Below are 20,423 nucleotides of genomic sequence, written 5' to 3' on the forward strand. Positions count from 1 at the left end.
GGGGCTATATGCCATGTCCATCTTCTTCACCGATCTCTCTTCTCCTTTCTCTGTTGGCCTCTGGCCTACCACACATTCACATCTTAAGTTGCGCAGGCTCCACCTTCGGCCGCATGCATCCCGACAACATGACGCCGATGGGTTACATGATGCAGCTCCATGCCAAGTAATTCTGGCAACAACGACGAGGAAGCTTGGTTTGGCATGGAGTTGTTTCCCTAAGATGAGAAAAGGGATTTATACATTGCTAAAATAGAAATAAGTTGTTGCAGGATGAGAAATTATGCTGAGATGATTAGCTAAGAACGCAAAAGAAAAGAGCGCGAAGTAAGCAATGCAGCACACGTGAACTTTCTTGAATAAAAAAACATAGACAAGGGATTTACATGAAACATGATACAGACAGGAAACGAAGTGAAAAGGGTAAAACGGGATAAGTACTCACGGTCAAGGGCTTGGAAAGAAGAGAAAAAATATGTGAAAGGGCTTGGATAGAAGAGAACAAAATAGCTAAAGGACCTGATCACAAACAAAAAGGACACAGAGGTACAAGGAGCCCTAGGGGCATATCTGTAAAATATTTAGGGACCAGCGCGCAAAATCTTAAAAAATTTGGACCATTTCTTGATTTGTGTGTGTCATCCTTGCGCAGGGGCCATGCTAATCTTCTCTGTATCGTTCCAATTTTATCGGATGTCCCCGAAGGGACGTCATGGCTGCAAGGACGACGCTTATAAACCGGTGCAAAGCTCTATCGCCAAGCAAAGTGGGACTAAACTAGGTGCGTTGTTGTGTCCACAAGCCACAGCAACCGTTGGATGGTACAAATGGGCCAGTGGGCCGCATCTGCGTGCAGTGTGGCTCTTCCTCCGGTGGCCCAACCTGGGCCCTATCCAGCAGCCGCAGATAGATTGTGGCTCTTTCTCTATCTTGAGTTGATCTGAGATGCATGATAGTTCTAAAAAAACCTGAGGCCCTGTTTGATAGCAAAGTAATATAAAAACCAAAGTATCCAAAACTACAGTAATTTAATCTCTAGGTAGAAAATACCATGGTTTTAATATAACAACGATTTTTGAAGTATTCACGATATAGAGGACCTGTTTGGTTACCCCACAAAACGCAGTAAAGTCTCCTTCACCGCACGCACAGGCAGGCAGCAATGAGTTCGACAGCGAGAACAGCAGTAGATGATAGGCTACGGCTGTGAACGTGTAGTAGCTTGATGAAAAATATAGTGGATGGAAGTAGCACCGTGATGTAGTACTAGAATATATGGACCGGCCAGACTAATGATGATTAGCGGCAGCGACGACGGCCGAGTCAGTAGCAGATGGATAGTAAGAACTAGTATAAGTAGGAGGAAATAAAGATGCGTGCTTTGCAGATAGCAAGAACCGAGTTGTTGAGCACAACGGCGAAGATGATAACAACGCCAGTCCCTTCTTTTCAGCTCCTCAGTTTTTTAAAAAGAGGTCCGAAGTTCTTTTTTTTATGCAGAGAAAAAACTACAGTTTGATCAATACTGTAGTATTAAAACTATAGTTTTTAGGGGCAACCAAACAACTCATTGTAAATAAAACTATGATAATCTCAAATACTGTAGTATTCTCAAAAAACTTAGAAAATACTCTGCTATCAAACAGGGCCAGAGATGCATGATGTTATTTTATTATCGAGTTGGAGAGAAGCATGATGTTACCTTGCAGTTGTGATGCAAACCCTTCATCTTAATTAACTGTGCACCATACATGATGAGAGCGCCCAGGAGCAGCTGATCAACGTGACGGACATAGTTCTTCGCTTATTTTGCTGGCATTTTTTCTGTCCAATTTGCCTCATATATTAAATAAGAAGGAAAATAGTTTTACAAGCGCCCACATAAGCGGCATGGCAATTACTCTGCGACATAATAATCCCTATTTTCTTAGCACCCGCGGTGATCCAAAGTTTCACCTCATCCATGTAAAGAAGAATCAGTGGTGGCGCACTCTTATGGCGAAAAACGCGGGAGTTTCTCTCGTTCCAGATCGTCCAATAGACGAATATGACGAGGAAGGCCATCGCACGTCTGTTGGGTTTTTGCATGTCGTTTCGCTTATCCCACCACTCAAAAACGTATACCAAGAGGTGGCCACGGGCTTGCTACGGCCTACGGAGCAGGACCACGCCGCTGAACGTCTCATCGGCCTGTGCTGCACCTAGTCCTCCTCCTCCTCCATCACGGACAACAACTTCTCCAACTCCAACGGGCAACGCCCCCGGGACGACGAGCCCTAGATACATCCATTTCTGTGACAAGTAATTTGGAACGGAGGGAGTACTACCAGCGCTGCCGAGCTGACAAGGGGAAGAGCAAGGCACCACGCGGGTGAATCATGTCATGTCATGTCATTAAATTCGTGTACATATCCAACGCCGGTGAAAAACCTTGCATAGGCAAGCAGCTGTCTTGCGAGGAAGCATCCAACGCAGGCAGCATCACGTGCACCAATTCAAAGCGAATTTGAACTTTCTTCCTCCCCGCCTCCAAAGATAACATTTTTCTTTTCTTTCTTTCTTTCCCGTCAGCCAACCACACTCCCAAGCGGAAGAACTTGCGCGCCACTTCACCGCATCACTTTTTACTTACTTAATTCCTTCGTCCCGGCGAGAAGAGCCGAACGTGCTCAGGCACCTCACCATGGACACCGCAGACGCCACCGTCCAAGGCACCGGCGCCGGCGGCCGTGTCCTGCTCCTGCCGTTCCCGGGCATGCAGGGCCACGCCAACCCCATGCTCCAGCTCGGCCGCCGCCTCGCCCACCACGGCCTCCGCCCCACCCTCGTCCTCACCCGCCACGTCCTCTCCACCACCCCCGCCCCCACCCAATGCCCCTTCCCCGTGGCCGCCATCTCCGACGGCTTCGACGCGGGCGGCATCGCCTCGTGCGCCGACACCGCAGAGTACCTGCGCCGCATGGAGGCCGCCGGCTCCGACACGCTCGCGTCGCTCCTCCTCGCCGACGACGTCCGGGTGCTCGTGTACGACTCGCACCTGCCGTGGGCGCGGCGGGTGGCGCGGGAGGCCGGCGTGGCCGCGGCCGCGTTCTTCACGCAGATGTGCGCGGTGGACGTGGTGTACGGCGAGGTCTCCGCGGGGCGGGCCGCGCTGCCGCTCGCGGACGGGCGCGCGCTCCGGGGGAGGCTCTCCGTGGAGCTCGGGCCGGACGACGTGCCGCCGTTCGTCGCCGCGCCGGCGTGGTACCCTGCGTTCACCGAGTCGGCGCTGTCGCAGTTCGACGGGCTGGACCAGGCCGACCACGTGCTCGTCAACTCCTTCCGCGACCTCGAGCCATTGGTGAGCACCAGCGACCACCACCTGTTTGTTGTTTTGACCAGCTGAAATCATGCCGCAGGAACAGAGCCATATGCTTTGAAATTCAAACATTGGGCCTCCAACAGCAAACCATTTTTTATCTGTATTTGAATGTATCACTAGATTCGGAATTGCACAGCAAAGGATGTCCTAATTTTCAAATGCCAAATTCATTGCTTTGTCTAGAGTCTAGACAAACCATTAATTGTACACGAATTCAGACTGCTGTTTTCTGATTGAGCAGGAGGCAGATTACATGGAATCGAAATGGGGCGCAAAGACCGTCGGCCCGACATTGCCATCGTTCTACCTAGACGATGATCGTCTGCCATTGAACAAGACCTACGGCTTCAACCTCGTCTCAAACATGGCTCCATGCATGACAATGGCATGGCTCGACAAGCAGGCTCCTTGCTCTGTGCTTCTTGCATCCTACGGTACAGTCGCCAACCTCGAGACGACCCAACTAGAGGAGCTAGGCCATGGATTGTGCAATTCTGGACAGCCTTTCCTTTGGGTGCTGAGGTCCAACGAGGCAGATAAGTTGCCCCAGGAACTCCATGAAAAATGCAACAACAAAGGCCTAATTGTTCCATTTTGCCCTCAGCTGGAGGTATTGGCTCATAGAGCAACAGGTATTAATTGATCCAAAATTCTGCGCATACAGCAACAAGCCTGACGATGATAGGTTGAATTTGACGATGAATACAAATTAAGCTTGCAATTGTCCTGCTTTCAGGTTGCTTCTTGACACATTGTGGATGGAACTCCACAACGGAAGCAATTGTCACTGGTGTGCCCATGATTGCAATACCGCAATGGGCGGACCAACCGACCGCTGCAAAGTATGTGGAGAGCGCGTGGGGAATCGGCCTGCGTGCGCGTCGAGACCAGAAAGGGTTGGTGAGAAGGGAAGAGATGGAGAGGTGCATCAAGGAGGTGATGAGTGGAGAAGAGTATAAGAGAAATTCTTCTAAGTGGATGCAGAAGGCCAAAGAGGCTATGCAGGAAGGAGGGAGCTCTGACAATAACATTGCAGATTTTGCAGCCAAGTACTCCCTCCGTCCCATAATATAAGAACGTTTTTGACACTAGTGTAGTGTTAAAAACGTTCTTATATTTTGGGACAGAGGGAGTATTTATCAAATTAAGACCATTTTCCACTGAGAGATAATCCTAAGTTACTAAGCCTGCACTGAACGTTTTGAGTCTCTTTTGTTGTAAAACCGACCGGTTGCTAATAAACCGCTACTTATTGAGATATGGAACAATGAAAATAAGATATCTGATTAGTAATGCTCATGTAAGATCCAGAGAATTAGTGACAGAATATATAGAACATTGCAGGTTGTGTATCCATATATATACACACCACATAGGCGAAAATGTGAGCATGCAGATGTTTCATACGACGTGTATCTGATCTTCACCAAGGTTGCCTGGTGAAACACACCATGGATGGGAGCTGATACTTCTTGGCAGTAATCAACAAGGCCCAAGCCGATACTTGATTTCTTCTTTGTCTCCAACAAAAAATATCGAGTATACCAAAAACTACTCCCTCCATTCCTAAATACTCCCTCCGTCCGGAAATACTTGTCATCAAAATGAACAAAAAGGGATGTATCTAGATGTATTTTAGTTCTAGTTACATCCCCTTTTATTCATTTTGATGACAAGTATTTTCGGACGGAGGGAGTATAAGTCTTCCTAGAAATTCCACTACGGACTACATACGAAGCAAAATGAGTCAATCTACACTCTAAAGTACGTCTATATACATCCATATGTAGTCCGCATTCTTATATTTAGGAACTGAGGTAGTATAATGGTAAACATTTTCTTTTCAGAATGTAAGTGTATGGAACAGAAGTTCAGATCTTTTGAATTGACAGTTTGGAAGACTGAGAAGGACCCGCCCAAAACAAATTGCATATGAAAGAAAATCACAATAACCTACATAGTGGAAAACAAAATGGACGATCTCCACCGCCCCCAAGAGAGGCCGGCACCACCTCACCCTCGGCTCCTCCCAACCGGCCGCAACATCGTGCGCCCTTTGCCAACAGAATGGCATGGCAGGTGGAACATGTTGCCATGATATGGTTCAAGGAGCTTATATAGACAGGGAAACTGATAACCCAGGTTACACAGGCGAGCGAAATATCAGTTGATAGTCTTCTTACATTATCTTACCCACCAGGCACCAAGCCACCAACTTGACAAGCCAACGCAAGGGCACGGCTAGCGCAACACACTTCATGGTTTCCATCGAGAACCGGTCCAGTACACTGTGGAAAAGGGGTCGAGGACAGAAAAATCTGCACCATCTTCGAACCTCCAAACCTCACCTTTTAAGGGACCGTTGCACCCAAAGACAGTGATTTTGCAGGATTTACTTGCCCTGTTTCTGGAGCTATATCTCACTTTGGCAAACGCCTCGTCTTTCAAAAATGGTATGAAGCTTGGACTGGCCAGATAAACAGACGCGGTCTTCAGCGCCCCTGCCCTCCGGCAGAAGAACTCGAGGAAGCCAACCTTAGCCGGGTCCCCTGTGAAGTCTTTGAAACTCATCATGCTGATGCGCGAGTGGATGTTCTCGATGGGACCAGACTCCTCCCAGAACACGAGGGTGAGGTAGTCATCAGTGGGTTTATCACATTTCTCACTCTGCAAAAAATTGGTGGAATCAGTCAACAGGTGTACAGTTCCCCAGAAGTATTCTTCCAGATGTGAGCCATGAAAATCAGTTAATAATTAATTACCTAACTGGAGACAAGTGCCACATATTGTGCAATTAGTGTAGTAGCATCAATTTGGAACTGAGTGGTATGCTATACACTACAGACCTCCAGAAAACTGTAGGCAGCAAATGTGCTAGTTTATTATGTGTAGTTTAATCCGCTTGAAATAAGCATTACATGCCATTTGCATCATCCACATTCCACAGCACAAAATAGTGCTAGCTAGTATCAACACAATGGGGAAAAAACTAAAACAAGAAAATCTAAACAAACCAGAAAATCAAGAAGCAAAGTAATAGAAATCAAAATAATGGCACTATAAACTGTGGCGCAACAAAACTTTGGTAACAAAGGTCTTAACATAAACAGGCGAACATGCAACCGCAATAATTCCAATTGCATACTCTAGTCTGCATGCGTAGAGATAGCCTGATGGTTGAGAACAAATGCCAATGCTTGGCCTTTTAGATATATTGGTCAAGAATGCATAAATGGCAATGCTAATTGCATAATCATACTGATGAAGTTATCATCATCTTATTCTGATATTCGTGGGGAGATTACTTAGCCTAGCACGCATAACTGCATACATGGTTCACATTTCACAATAGAAGAAATTAAAAAGACCATAAAGAACTCTTATTATAATTGACTCGACAGATCTATGCAAATAAGTGAGAACGATGCAAGAAACAAAATCTGATGCAAGATGGTAACAAAAATTCAAGTGGCATGTACAGGAAATTATTAAGAATATTTGCAGAGCAAAGAATAAGCTGAGATAAATCTGTCCACATGTAGTTTCCATTAGCTGCTGGAAAGAAAAGGTTTGGAAAGGCAATGGTATTACGTAAATATATTTTTTGTGAGCAAATGGAGCATTTTTGCAGCTAAGATTCAGAATCTACCACATGCAGTGCTAACTGCTCAACAGTAAATACTGCAAATTATACTGGTCCGTAGCCAAATAGTGCAAATTATACTGGCCCATAACTAAATATTGGATCCAGTTTAAAGGAGAAGTAAAAACTAGGACAACTCCATACTCCAATGGATGTAAATAGCCTAGTAGTGCAACGGAAAAAAAAAGAATGATGTATGCCCTGAAGAATTCATGGAGAGCAAATTAAGATATATGTGAGGCTGCAAGCTCCAGTCCACAATGGACGACTTTAGTCTTAACAACATTTTGCCAGATAAATTCTTTGATACAAATTTCCGGGTGTGAGGTACAACAGCTGCTTTCTGTAATAAATTAGTTGGGATAAGTTCTACAGTACTAATATGATCAAACAAGTGTACTAGCACAAATATGGCAATTATGGTATACCAATACCGGAACAGCCTCAAGAACTGTAGATATGAATGTGTTAGTTTACTTTGTGTAACTTTCACAAGTTTGATATAAAGCATCGTATCTGTTACATTACCATAGCACAAATATACTAGTAGCTCGTATGAACACAGTGAAAAACACTAGAACAAGAAGATCTGTACATTTGCAAAGAAGCAAAGCACTATAAATAAAGATATCTGAACAATAATCATTGGCCTCAAGAAAAAATTCTTACCAAATGCCATAACATAAACAGATCAGCATGAAACCCTTCATAATTCCAAATGTGTATTCTAGTCTATAGATGGTCGAGAAGACATGATGGTGGCTGAGAATAAATGGCGAGGCATGGAATGTAACCTATAACTGGTCACACATGTACATGTTACGCATCATACATAACAGTGCACAAAACCCAAAAGACGATATAAAGAGATATCACGATGATGGACTTGAAGTATGCAATCAATCATATCCCCTTCGTCTCAAAATTCTTGTCTTAGATTTGTCTAAATATGGATGTATCAAGTCACGTTTTAGTATTAGATACATCTGTATCTAGACTAATCTAAGACAAGAATTTTGGGATGTAGGGAGTATTATGCAATCTCTCCACAACCACATACAAAGAGCTTTTACTTTGTGTTTCATTTTCAGTGAAAACTGAACCGGCCGTGAGCCCGTTGATCGAAACAACATATAAAGTGCTATCAGCCTGTCACAACCGGCAATAATATGAAGAGAACATGAATTTGTGACAAATGCCATAATATACAATGTTTCCACGTTAGGGAAGCATCTCAGGAAGGCGGGCAGCAGCTTGACCTCCTTGCGAACTCCGAAACGTACACTCAAGCTCAGAATCTTCACGCTTGTGACCATGGTACTTGCGCTGCTTGTTATCCCAGGCTGAAATTTGCCCAATCCAAGAAGGAACATCACACAACCGAATCATGGACGTCCACCAATTTAACATAAGTATTTGCAACCTCAACAAATGGAGACTAGGGATTTACCATGATGATGGTGTCTCGGATCTGTAGGACCTTTGTTGGCTCCAAGAACCCAAGCACGTGCAGCTTGGGGGCATCACCAATCTCGATTCTGGTGGGCAAGCGACGAGCCACTCCGCAAGGTGATGAATGGATGAGCCGCTCGAGGCGTGGAGCCTTGACCACGGCGATGGTCTCCATTATCGAGCTGCACGCACCGTAGGCTCTTGCTGACGATGCGGAGACGCAGCCCGTCGACGCATTCCAGGATGTTGAGGATCTCCAGGACGGGGCTGCTGGCGACGAGGGAGTCGAGGACGCCGTGCTTCATTCCGACGCAACATACGCCGAGCTCGCGGAGGTGGGGGAAGGAGGCGCCGCACGCGGCCGTGTCCGGCAACTTCCACATGCCGACGTAGAGGCGGGTGAGGGTGGTGATGGTGAAGAGCGTGGGCGGGAGGGTCACGTCGCGCGGCCACGGGCGGTTGACGAGGACGAGGTCCTGGACGCCCTTGGCGGCGAGGAGCTGGAGCCAGCGCGCGAGCTGGGCGCGGTGCGCGGCCATGTTGTTGCAGACGAGGTGGACGCAGCGGAAGGGGCCCGGGTGAGCCTCGAGGATGCGGGAGACGGCGGGGGCGGCGGACGAGGAGTAGCCGGGCGTGGGCGACCAGCGCTGGCGCTCGGGGAGGAGGTGGCCGTCGGCGAGGACGAGGGGCGTGGAGGGCCAGAGCGCGCGCCAGGAGGAGGAGAGCACGGTGGTGCGCGCGGCGTCCTTGACGGGGAGGCGGGCGACGATGTTGCGGAGGAGCTCGTCGGGGAGGCCGCTGATGCGGTCGTGGAGGGGGGGGGGGGGGGGGGGGGGGGGGGGGGTTGTACCTTTGTGGATTTGGAGTGGACTGTGGGGCGAATGGTCGGTCAGTGCTCGGTTGGTTCTAGGCTTCCATGTTTTGTTGGACCGAATTCCTACACGGGATTGGTAACGGGCCAGTGCGTATGGATCCACGGGCGAATGGTCTGATCCTTCGTAAGGGCCCACCCCAACTTCTTTTTTTGTGAAATTTGCCTAAAAACTCACCTTTTGAAATTATTAAACTTTTGTCCATCTAGCCTATCTCTTAAAACAGTTGGGCGAGTTTAACCTGCGGGAAGACAGTCTCGAAGGGCGGCAAGGGGACGGTGTCACCCAAGACCACGCGAATGGTGTCGAGGCCGTGCAGGAACTGTGTGGTGAGGTTAACCTCGGTGACGGCATGGTCAATGTCCACGAGACCGGCGGTGAGGAGCTTCATGTGGCAGGCGTACTCGTCGACGGAGAGGTCGTCCTGCTTGAGGTTTCTATACTGCCGGTTGAGCATCATGTAGCAAGCTGCATGATTGGCAACTCTTTTTAAACGAGTCGAAGTCCAGTCTTGTCACTTTCCAAAATAATCTCGCATCCGTGTCCAGAGAGCATAGGCGGTGGTGGCTCCGATCACGTCGTCGATGGTTTGATCTGTAAGAGTGGCATACACAGCGAGGGCGACATGGGCATCGAGCTCTATATACTAGCTGTCGACATTGGGAGGGGGTGGATGCTCGACACCGGATGTGATGGACAACTTCCTCAGCCTCAACCACCGTGGGCAGTGGAGACAGGCTGAGCCGAGATTTTGAGACAAGTCCCCGTGGGCAGTGGAGACATGTAAGCCCAGCCCACCCAATCAGTCAAAAAAGAGCCCATGGCTTTTCTGAGTCGTCCATCAAAAGCCCATGTATCATCTCAACAACCTTTTGCAAGAAATCAGAACAGAGGAGCAGCAGCTGTTTGTAGAGATGAAGATGGCTATTTCTTGGGAAGTTCTGCCTTGGTGATCCTTGGAGTTACAGATCCTGCAATAATGGAAGTAATTGCATGTCGTGAAGCCCTTTCGTTTGATTTGTTGATACAAAGCTTTGTAGTAGCCTCGGACTCGAAGCAAGTAGTGGACGATGTCCAGAAAGGAACCAAGGGTGTTTATGGCACTATAATTGCTGAGATCAGGTATAGGGCTTCAATGTGTAATTGCAAGTTTACTTTTGAAGGCCGAGCTGTTAACAACGACGCCGATAGGTTAGTCAAGTTCTCCAATTCTCTTGATCAGGGGAGGCACATTTGGATGATTCAACCCCATGATCCCTTTGTAATACCACTTCCTGTTGACTTTGAGCAATAAAACTTGGCTATACCCCTAAAAAAAACTTTGCTCAAAAACAAAAATGTCAACAACCTTACTGCGTGTGATTTATTCTCAAAGAAAAAACAATATACTACCTTCCGCTCCAAAAAAGGGGGGAAATTGGTACGTGCTATTTGGTTTCATATAAAGAATCCATAAATTTCATTTATCTAATCATAATTTTCAACATTTATAAAACAGTATACCGTCACTTTATAAATTTTATGAACATATGAACACAATATATAATTCAAATATTTACACTCTGTGATAGCGTTAAGTCGAACTTGAACCGACTATGTCAGTAGGGTTTCCAAAGACCTTACATGAATGGGAGCAGGAAAAGCGTCAATGAAAAGAACGCAATGGTTGAGGTAATGAGGTTGATCTTGTGATCGCCATTTGCATAGGCTTGTTATATACTCAATGTGCTCCAGCCCTCCATTTATCAAGGCTTTCCAATTATACTTTGTAGCAGCTTGATAAATTAACACCTTACCAATTGTCGAAATTCAAAAGAAAAAAAACGTACGTTAGAGCATCTACAGTCGGACTTGGCAAATCCGACCTCTATACGTCTGTGGACGCGCCTAGGCACGCCCGTGGGCTCATCCGGACGGGCCCTCATATTTTCATCCCCACATCCATATATTTCAAATCCGGACTCTCAAATCCATGCAAAAACATGCACGTTGATCATACAAGCCAATGTCACACGTAAATAGCAAATGTTGGTACGAAGCATAGATAGTGTTTACATAAAATATATTTGAAGTGCCAAACTCAAGCATTGGCTTCTTGTTTGCCATTGTGGTTCCACATGTGCTCCACAAGACCATTGAGTAGTTTGTGTGCACTTGCTGATCTCGAAGATTCTAATGCATCTGAAGAAAGTTCATCAGCTGAGCCGCATCTTGATCTTCTGGGATTTCAACTTGTTCTCCAGGTGCTTCAAATTCATGGGTTTGGGCTACACCGTCACTCTCATCCTCGACAATCATATTGTGTAGAATAACACAACATGTCATCAGCTGTCACAAAGTTTCTGATTCCCACATCATTGCAGCACTCCGCATAATTTCCCAACGTGCTTGAAGCACACCTAATGCCCTCTCCACATCCTTCCTAGCCGCTTCCTGCATTGTTGCAAAGTGGCTCTGTTTCTTGCCACGCGGCTCGGATATGGTCTTCACAAACGCCGCCCACTGAGGATAGATACCATCAGCAAGATAGTATCCCATGTTGTAGTCTCGGCCGTTGACGGTGTAGTTGCATGGCGGTGATTCCCCATTGCAACCACCTGAACGCCGGAGATCGTTGAAGCACATTGATGTCGTTGTGAGAACCTGACATTTCAAAGAAAGCATGTCAAATCCATAAGTCATGTGATGCCACCGCTAGTATGATGGTGTTCTCTCTGGTGTGACCTTGATACATTCCCGGCAAACCTTTGGGGCAGTTCTTCCATTGCCAATGCATGCAATCAATTGATCTGAGCATTCCTGGAAACCCCTTGCCTGTCCAATAGCCAACAACTTCTTCGTGCCCTGCACATTTGGTTCTCTGAGATACTCAGGTCCAAACACCTCCACCATGGCGCGGGTAAACTTGACTGTAGTCTTCAAGCACGTGCTCTCCCCCATCCGACCATCTCACCAACGACATCTGCAGCAGTACCAAGTGCAAGCATCCTCAGAGCAGCCGTGCACTTCTGCTTTGGGAGAGAAAAAGAGTTGTCCGCAACAATCCCTTGTGAGCTTGAACTAGTCGTCGTGTGCCTCCACTCCCTCCACAATGCGCAAGCACAATGGTTTCCTCATGCGAAAACGGCGATGAAACCATGGATCATCCGGGAAAGCAGGCTTGGGAGCAAAGTAGTCTCTGTACAGTAGCTTTGCTCCGGACACCCTATCCCGATTTATCACTCTTCTTCCTTTGATTGAGCCCTTGAAGTTGAGAATATTTTCCACTTGGCGGTCCAATTCCTCTTGCATGCCCATGAGCATAATCATGTCCACTTCTTCGTCCGAATCTGAGGAATCGAAGAACTAGCCTTGAATGACTTGGTCAAGCTCCGTCGGTCCATACTCCTCGTCTGTCGTAGCATCGGAATCCATCGTTTTCCCTAACAAATTTACCGGTCAGACAATGTGTTGAACACATCAGGCGCAAAGCGGAGCCAGAGAGTTGTCGGACGTACCGCGGTGGCGTCCGGGCCGAAGACGAAGTCCCCCGCGGCGAGGAAGGGAGAGAGGACTGCTCTGTCGGAGCTGCCGACGCAGAGGCCACGAACGGCTGTGGAGCGCGCGCGGCGGCGGAGCTGCGAGCCAGACGATGTGGAGGAGGAAGACGAGAGGAGAGAGTAAATGGATCCGGTAGCTCGGGGTGGGGGGGGGGATTTGGTGCAATTTGGGGTGGGAGGGGGTGGGGGGTTGTTGGGTCCGACGTGGCGGACGTACCCGGGCGCCCCCATATCCGCCCCTATTTGGGCCGGATATATAAGGGGTGTCAGTCAGTCCGGGCGTTTGAGGGGGTTGTCTGAGTCAAAAAAAGTGTCCGGGCGGCCCGCCCGGGCGTATGAGGCCGGTTTGAGGCGCCCGGCGCTCTTACCAGCTGTATTTGTAAGAGGTAAGCACACGACCATAGGATCTAGTACTAGGAGATAAGCACACAATTACATGCAAAACCTCTCGTGCAAACGAAGAATATCTTATTCTAACATAACGCTACAAGATAAAAGGGACAGGCATGTGAATATGCGACCCATAGGTAAAATTCTACTTGTGATTCACAGTAACATGCAAAGCAGCAAAAGCCCTTTCAGATATGTGGAAGGCCTGAAAGGAATGGCAAGGCTCTAATTCTACTTGTGATTCATCGGAGCACTCTATGATCATACATGCATATATCTTTGAACTGATTGTCAACTCAACCGGGGTGAGAAGATGCAAATCTGCATGTCCTGGAACATGCTGCCAGGTGGAACACACATTTGAAGGAGGGAACTTAGGGAAACTGATGGCACAGATTAGACAGCAAGCAAAATACCAATTCCAGTATCAATCAGGCCACAAATCGACGCAAAGTTTGCGATGTAAGGCCACCAAAGTCAGGGGCGGCTACCAAAAGAAGCAGATACCATGCCCAGTTCATAGTTCAGCACATCCAAAGATCTTCCACTCCTCACAGGCATTGTGCAGCAGGCGTCATGCCTGTTTCCTACTTCATCAAATCCAATAAACTTCGACTGCTCCGGAGTGAACAAGCTGCTCTCCACTGTTGAGAAAGGGTCCTCGCATGAAAAATCACTTCCTTCTTTAAAGCTCCATGCTTTGCCTCCTTCGGGCCCTGTACTCTTAAGAAGCAGCACTTGGCAGCACCTTATGACCTCAGAAGCCTCCTTCAGTTTGGAGAACGCCACGGCTACTGAAAATGGCGTGAAGCTTGGATTTGCCATTATAATCACCGCGGTCTCCAGCACCTTTGGGAAGATCGACTTGAGGAAGGCAACCTCGCCTTGCTCCCCTCGGAACTCACGAAAATACATCTCTTTGATGTGCAACATAGCACTTTCAGTGGGACCCTCCTGGAAATTGAGGCTGGGCTTACCAGTAGACCCATTACATTTTCTGGACTGGAAAAAAGAGATCAAATCAGTTAATAATTGGAGAGAAACTGAGGGAGGTGCACACATTTGGTGAATTAAGAAAGCCTTAACATGTGTTGCTTGAATAACTACATACGGGATTCACTTTTCACAGCAGAAGAAAACATAGACAGTAAATAGCTCTGATGGTAATTCACTTGACAGGTCTGTGCAAATCAATCAGAACAAATAATCTACAAGTGATAAAATCTGCTGCATGAAAGAACAATTATTACATGTAATATCTAGAGGAAATTGGTAGGAATGTAAGTAAAACATGAATTAGCTCCTCAGATACATTGGTCCACAGTTGCTATTAGCTGTTTCAGAAGAAGAAGAAATTATAATTATAAGGTAACAGTATTACGAAAGTGCGTCTTTTCGTGAACAAGGGAGATTTACTTTTGGCAGCTCAGGTTCATAAATTACATGAGAATGCTCAACTCTAAAAACAGTATGTCACATACATAACTAAATGCTTTCATGTGCATGATGAAACCAGCAGAAAGTGCCAACAACCAAGTAGCAGCTAGCAGTGCCGAGATAAAAAAAATACAAAAACTAAGATGGTGCGTGCGTTATTCGGCCTCTCATGATTATCGTCCATGCATAAAAGAAGAAAGAAATGAGGCTGCAAACTTTCAATATTAAAAAATCGGATATACATTCCTGAACTGATGCAACTAGTATTATGCACAGATTAAAATCACCCGCGAAAGTGCAGCTATTGCGGCGCAATCGCTGCCTGGGATGCTTCCCGCGATGCTATGGCCAAAATTACCTGATCTGCCGCGAGGCCCGTGATCACGTTTAAGTTTTCATTTGGAACCAGAACATGGCAGGCTCTTGGTTCCCATGTTTGTGAACTAGTGATGCTTGTTTGTAAGTTGTAGTTGGTGATGCTTGTTTCAGTTTATGTCTAAGTATATACTGCAATCCTCTGTTTTCCTGCTGAAAATACCCTGTTTTCCTGCTGAAAATATCCATGTACTAGCTGCCGCTAAATGGCTTAGCGGCCACTATTGCGTAGCGTTTCGGACAAGCTGCCACGAAATGGAATTGCCAGTGATTTAAAACTTTGGTATTGTGTTATATCATACAGACCACTAAGAAACTGTAGACAGCAATGTGCAAGATTACCATATGTATCTGTCATCAGTGTGAAATAAGCTTAGCAGGATTGCCATGTTGCTACTAGCTTGCAACAGCTCAAATGCATCAGTGTGAAATAAGCAAACGAACATTTAGATGCTGAGTTCCAGAAAAAGATCTGGACATGCCAGAATTCAAGAAGCAAAGCAATAGAAACAAAAACTGGTAAAATAGCATAAGAAGATGAGCATGCAATCCCCAGAATTATATAGTCAACGTATAAAGAAGACATAATCGCTGACAATGAATGGCACCTTAACATGTGGTAAAATTGCATAATCATCAGCATTCACCATAAAGAGCTGTGATGCATAAATGACTTGAAAGACCTATGCATTCAATCAGAACACACACCATTTACAAGTAATAACACGTAAAACTAAAACTTGAATTGGTGGAAATTACCATGATATGTAGTCGCACGACATTGGGAAAGCATTTAAGGAACATGGGCACCATCCTTGCCTCATTGGGGAGTCCAAAACGCACATTTAAGCTCAGGATCTTAACGCTTGCGACAATGGTGGCCGCACTCTCCTTTATCCCAGCCTGAAATTCACCCAATTTAAGAACAAAGATGGCACATTTAACTCATGGAGCTCCCACAGTGACAACTGCACAAATGGATACTCACCATTATGACGGTGCCTCCGATCCCCAGGACATGATTGCCTGGCCCCAAGAATCCAAAGAAATGTAGCTTGGGGGCATCAAGAATGCTGACCATGGTACACATGCCACTAGCAGCATGCCGACCTCCCTGCAGGATGAGCCGCTCGAGGCATGGAGCCTTCACCACCGTGACATTTTCCACAACAGAGCTGCAGATTTGCACGCACCGAAGGCTCTGGCTGACGAGGCGGAGGCGCAGCCCCTTGTGGCTTCCCTGGATGCTCAGGACCTCCAGGACGGGGCTGCTGGCTACGATGGTTTCGACGTCCCCCTGCTCCATCACGACGGTGCAGATGCCGAGCTCGCGGAGGTTGGGGAAGGAGGCGCCACGCAGGCCGGCCGTGTCCGGGAGCTTCCAGAGGCCGATGTAGAGGCGGACGAGGGAGCTGATGGTGAAGAGCGTGTCAGGGAGGGGCACATCGCACGGCCACGGGCGGTTGACGAGGACGAGCTCGCGGACGCCCTTGGCGGCGAGGAGCTGGAGCCAGCGCGCGAGCTGGGCCTGGTGCGCGCCCATGCGGCAGCGGGTGAGGTGCACGCGGCGGAAGGGCCCGGGGTGCGCTTCGAGGATGCCGGAGACGGCGGCGGCGATGGCCGGCGAGTTGGCGTGGTCGTCGGGCCGGAGGAATGCGTCGATGAGGACGGGCTCGGTCGACAGCCAGAGCCGGCGCCAGCGGGAGGCGAGGACGGCGGTGCGCGCGGCGTCCGCGATGGGGAGGCGGGAGACGATTCTGCGGAGGAGGGCGTCGGGGAGGACGCCGATGCGGTCGACGCTGGTGGGGATGGCGGGGTCGTGCGCGGCCTCCGTGATGAGGAGGCGGGAGAAGATGCGGCGCGGGGGGCGTCGGAGACGGGCGGGGCGATGGGGAGGAGCTCGGTGCAGATGTAGGTGAGCAGCTGCTCCGTGGCGCGGTCCAGCTCGTGGGGGTCGAAGCCCAGGTGCCGCAGGTCGGCCGCCGTCGCCGGGTCCAAGTTGGTGAACGGCGTACGGCCGGCCATGGTGGTCGGCGGCGAGGGTTTGGGGCTTTCCCAGCGAGCTGTGAGTGAAATGGGAGACTGGTCCGTGACTCTCTGGAGGCTCGTAAGCTTAGTTGGGCCAAATTCAGCGCCCACGAGTTTGTGACTGCTACTAATTTGTTTTTTGTCTAAAAAAACTAATTTGTTTCTTTTTTAACTCTCCATAATTAGTTAATCATTGCTCCAAGTTCTCAAAAAAAAACTCCTCCACCAGATCATTTCTTTCTAAAAAAGTTTGAGAAAATTTCAAGTCTATTCATCTTCAATCATAGCAGTAAAACGAACACCATAAATTATAAAATTTACATTCAGATCCGTAGACTACCTAGCGACGACTATAAACACTGGAAACTAGGACGTGTCGTCATCATCCCTCCCTCCCTCGCCAGAGCAGGGCAAAACTTCTTGTGGAAGACAGTCGAGAAGTCATCATGCTAAACCCAACACACCAGTGCAGCAACCGGTGCCGATGAAAAGGATCCGACCTGAAGACACATGAACGTAGACAAACGAAGACCGGATCCGAGTAAATCCACCAAAAACGACCACCGATCAAACCCTGTGAGATCAGCCAGAGACACACCTCCACGTCCCGTATGAACATGCACTAATAGAAAACAGGGCTTTGGTTCGGCCAGAAAAGAGCATTAATCCCGGTTGCATTACAAACCGGGACTAATGTGAGCATTAGTCCCGGTTCGAGCAGCTAGGGCACCGTACAGGCATTAGTCCCGGTTCAAATGGGACCTTTAGTCCCGGTTGGTGCCACGAACCGGGACTAAAGGGTGCGATGCCCATTAGTACCGGTTCATGGCACGAACCGGTACTAAAGGTCCCATTTTCAAACTCTACCCCCCTGTGGATCGCCTTTTCAGTTTTGTAAAAAGCAAAAGAAAATGATAAAAACTTCAAAAATTGAAATCCTTCCAGATGTAGTTATGTTACTACATGTACTAGTTAGGAAAATTTAAAAACTTAAATTTGGACATGTTTTGCAAAAAGTGTAGGGAAAATGTAAAACGGCTATAACTTTTGCATAAGATGTCAGAAAAAAAACGTATAATATATCAAAATGTTCAGCACGAAAATCCGCATCCGATTTTGACCACCTACGGCCTGTTTGCAAATTTTTAGAATCCTCAAATTCTAAAAGGAAAAAAAGTTATGCTCACATTTTAGTTTTTTTTTGAATTTTTGTTAAATCTGGTCAAACTATGGTCAAACTACTTATTCAAGAAGTATTAGTGTTACTAAATAATTATTCAAGAATATTAGTGTTACTAAATAATTATTTCAGTTTTTTTGAATTTTGGTCAAATTGTGGTCAAACTGTGGTCAAACAATGGTCAAACTAATTATTCAAGAAATATTAGCGTTACGAAATAATTATTTCAGTTTTTTTGAATTTTGGTCAAATCTGATCAAACTGTGGTCAAACTATGGTCAAACTAGTTATTCAAAAAATATTAGTGTTACTAAATAATTATTTTGTTTTAGAACAATGGTTTCAAACTCAAACAGAGAAATGTGTGACTTCATGCTCAAGCTAAATTCCTGAGGGTTAATAGGATTGACATCTTACTATTGTCAGGAAAACAACAAGTGCACACTTGGAAACGAGGGAGAATACAACCCAGAAGTTAAGCGTGCTCAGGCTGGAGTAGTGAGAGGATGGGTGACCGTCCGGAAAGTTAGATGATTTGGAATGATGAGGGGTGATTAGAGATTAGAGGTTAAATTGAGTAGTGATGAGGGGTGATTAGAGATTAGAGGTTAAAATAATTCAGAAATTTGAAAATAAAAAATAAAAAAAACTTTTCAAAAAAATTCAAAAAAAAAAATCATAAAAATTTATTTTAGTACCGGTTCGTGCTACCAACCGGGACTAAAGGTGGACCTCCAGGCAGAGGCCACGTGGAGGGCCTTTAGTCCCGGTTCGTGTAAGAACCAGAACTAAAGGGGGAGGCTTTAGTAACGACCCTTTAGTCCCGGTTTCCAGAACCGGAACTAAAGGCCCTTATGAACCGGGACTAAAGGCCCTTTTTCTACTAGTGATGGTTCCACGCGCACCCATGTGAATAGTAAATTTGAAAAAATACTAGGAAAAAATTAAACAAATCTGAAATTTCGGAGTATGAAACTTAGTCGACCATTCTACCCACGTGTGAAGTTTCGTGATGTACTGACACCCATGGTATTCTTAGTGAAGAAAATACAATTGGGATCATACTATTCATCAAACAGTGTTTTCTAATATAGTTTCGATTTTGTCATTTTTGCCCCGATTACCATGAAACTTCATATGCGAGTAAATCAGCGTACAAGTTTCGATTTTGATGACTATGTATATTAAAAAAAATATTAAGATTTTTTATTTTATTTCTAGTATTTTTTTTTGAATTTACTATTCACAAGGGTTGCGCATGGAACCATGTTCACCAAATCCGTGTCCTAAGAATATGTTTTTTTTTACATTTCAAATTTATGAGCATTGATTTCATACATTTATTGATAAAATCAGCATACAAGTTTCTAAAGCTCTCGTATTAAACCTTTTAATGCTCCATTTGAAGTTCTCGCGCCGCCGCCGCCGCCCACTCCTCGCCCCGAGAATGTTGGCCTCCGCCCATATGCATCGCCCCCCTTCCCCTCGATCAAGAGCAATACTTAGCGTCACAGAGCTTAGTTTTAAAAACCGGACCAGTGATTGAACCCGTGACACCACCGGTTCAGTTTTTTACTAGTCGGACCGCCGGTTCACGGGTTAATTTTATGGTTTTGCAAGCCATGAAAATATGTAAAAGTATGTCACATATATTATTAAGTTTCTATCCTTTGACAACTTAGTTGGATGGGCAATTTGGTTGTTTGACCCCCAGGGGACACAATTATTCTTCGTCATTCGTAATGATTCTAGCGCGAACTACCAGTTTTAGTTTTTCTTCCGGTTCAAGCAAAAAACGGCCGGTTCAATCGGTTATGTCCGGTCCGTTTTGCAAAACGGTCTGATTAGCTTATAAAACTGTTGGCATTGCTTGTCTCGGTTCTTCCCGGTCCGGTTTTTTAAATTGGGAGCTGGGGTGTTTCAGAACATGCCTTTAGTTTCCTCTTCCCGCCTAAAAAAAAGAAACAAGTTAATGTTTGAAGCAGAACATTTGAAGCACAAGATCCCAAACGGGCAAAACAAGGAGTTTACAGTAACTAGTAAGATGTTACATTGTCGATAGGTACATCTCAAACACAAGATTAAATGAATTTATTTCATAGTCAGAAACCCGTATTGCCATGGACAATAAAAAGAAAATATACCG

The 20,423-nt window shown here is 46.5% G+C and overlaps 3 protein-coding genes, 1 non-coding gene and 1 pseudogene across 4 annotated transcripts; 1 reads left to right on the forward strand and 4 right to left on the reverse strand.

Moving 5' to 3' along the window:
* Positions 1–606: 606 nt before the first annotated feature.
* LOC120975049 (U6 spliceosomal RNA) lies at positions 607–709 on the reverse strand. Its single transcript, XR_005770894.1, has one exon. It is a non-coding gene; the product is annotated as a U6 spliceosomal RNA (small nuclear RNA).
* Positions 710–2,589: 1,880 nt separating this feature from the next.
* Positions 2,590–4,658, forward strand: LOC109737096 (UDP-glucosyltransferase UGT13248). Its single transcript, XM_020296319.4, has 3 exons — positions 2,590–3,340; positions 3,603–3,993; positions 4,098–4,658. Exons 1-3 carry the CDS (start codon positions 2,684–2,686, stop codon positions 4,433–4,435), a joined length of 1,386 nt encoding a protein of 461 aa, XP_020151908.1. The 5' UTR covers positions 2,590–2,683; the 3' UTR covers positions 4,436–4,658.
* Positions 4,659–5,617: 959 nt separating this feature from the next.
* On the reverse strand, positions 5,618–9,961 carry LOC109737109 (FBD-associated F-box protein At4g10400-like; annotated as a pseudogene).
* Positions 9,962–11,659: 1,698 nt separating this feature from the next.
* Positions 11,660–12,268, reverse strand: LOC120961854 (uncharacterized). The gene is made up of 2 exons (XM_040398972.1): positions 12,074–12,268; positions 11,660–11,971 (listed from the first exon to the last, which is right to left on the reverse strand). The coding sequence occupies exons 1-2, from the start codon at positions 12,266–12,268 to the stop codon at positions 11,660–11,662; spliced, it is 507 nt and encodes a 168-aa protein (XP_040254906.1).
* Positions 12,269–13,320: 1,052 nt separating this feature from the next.
* LOC109737108 (F-box protein At1g80960-like) lies at positions 13,321–17,308 on the reverse strand. The gene is made up of 4 exons (XM_020296329.3): positions 16,907–17,308; positions 16,058–16,871; positions 15,829–15,972; positions 13,321–14,259 (listed from the first exon to the last, which is right to left on the reverse strand). The coding sequence occupies exons 1-4, from the start codon at positions 17,092–17,094 to the stop codon at positions 13,735–13,737; spliced, it is 1,671 nt and encodes a 556-aa protein (XP_020151918.1). The 5' UTR covers positions 17,095–17,308; the 3' UTR covers positions 13,321–13,734.
* Positions 17,309–20,423: the final 3,115 nt, after the last annotated feature.

The sequence above is a fragment of the Aegilops tauschii genome, chromosome 2 (genome assembly GCF_002575655.3).
Source record: "Aegilops tauschii subsp. strangulata cultivar AL8/78 chromosome 2, Aet v6.0, whole genome shotgun sequence".
In the NCBI taxonomy this organism is placed as follows: Eukaryota; Viridiplantae; Streptophyta; class Magnoliopsida; order Poales; family Poaceae; genus Aegilops; species Aegilops tauschii.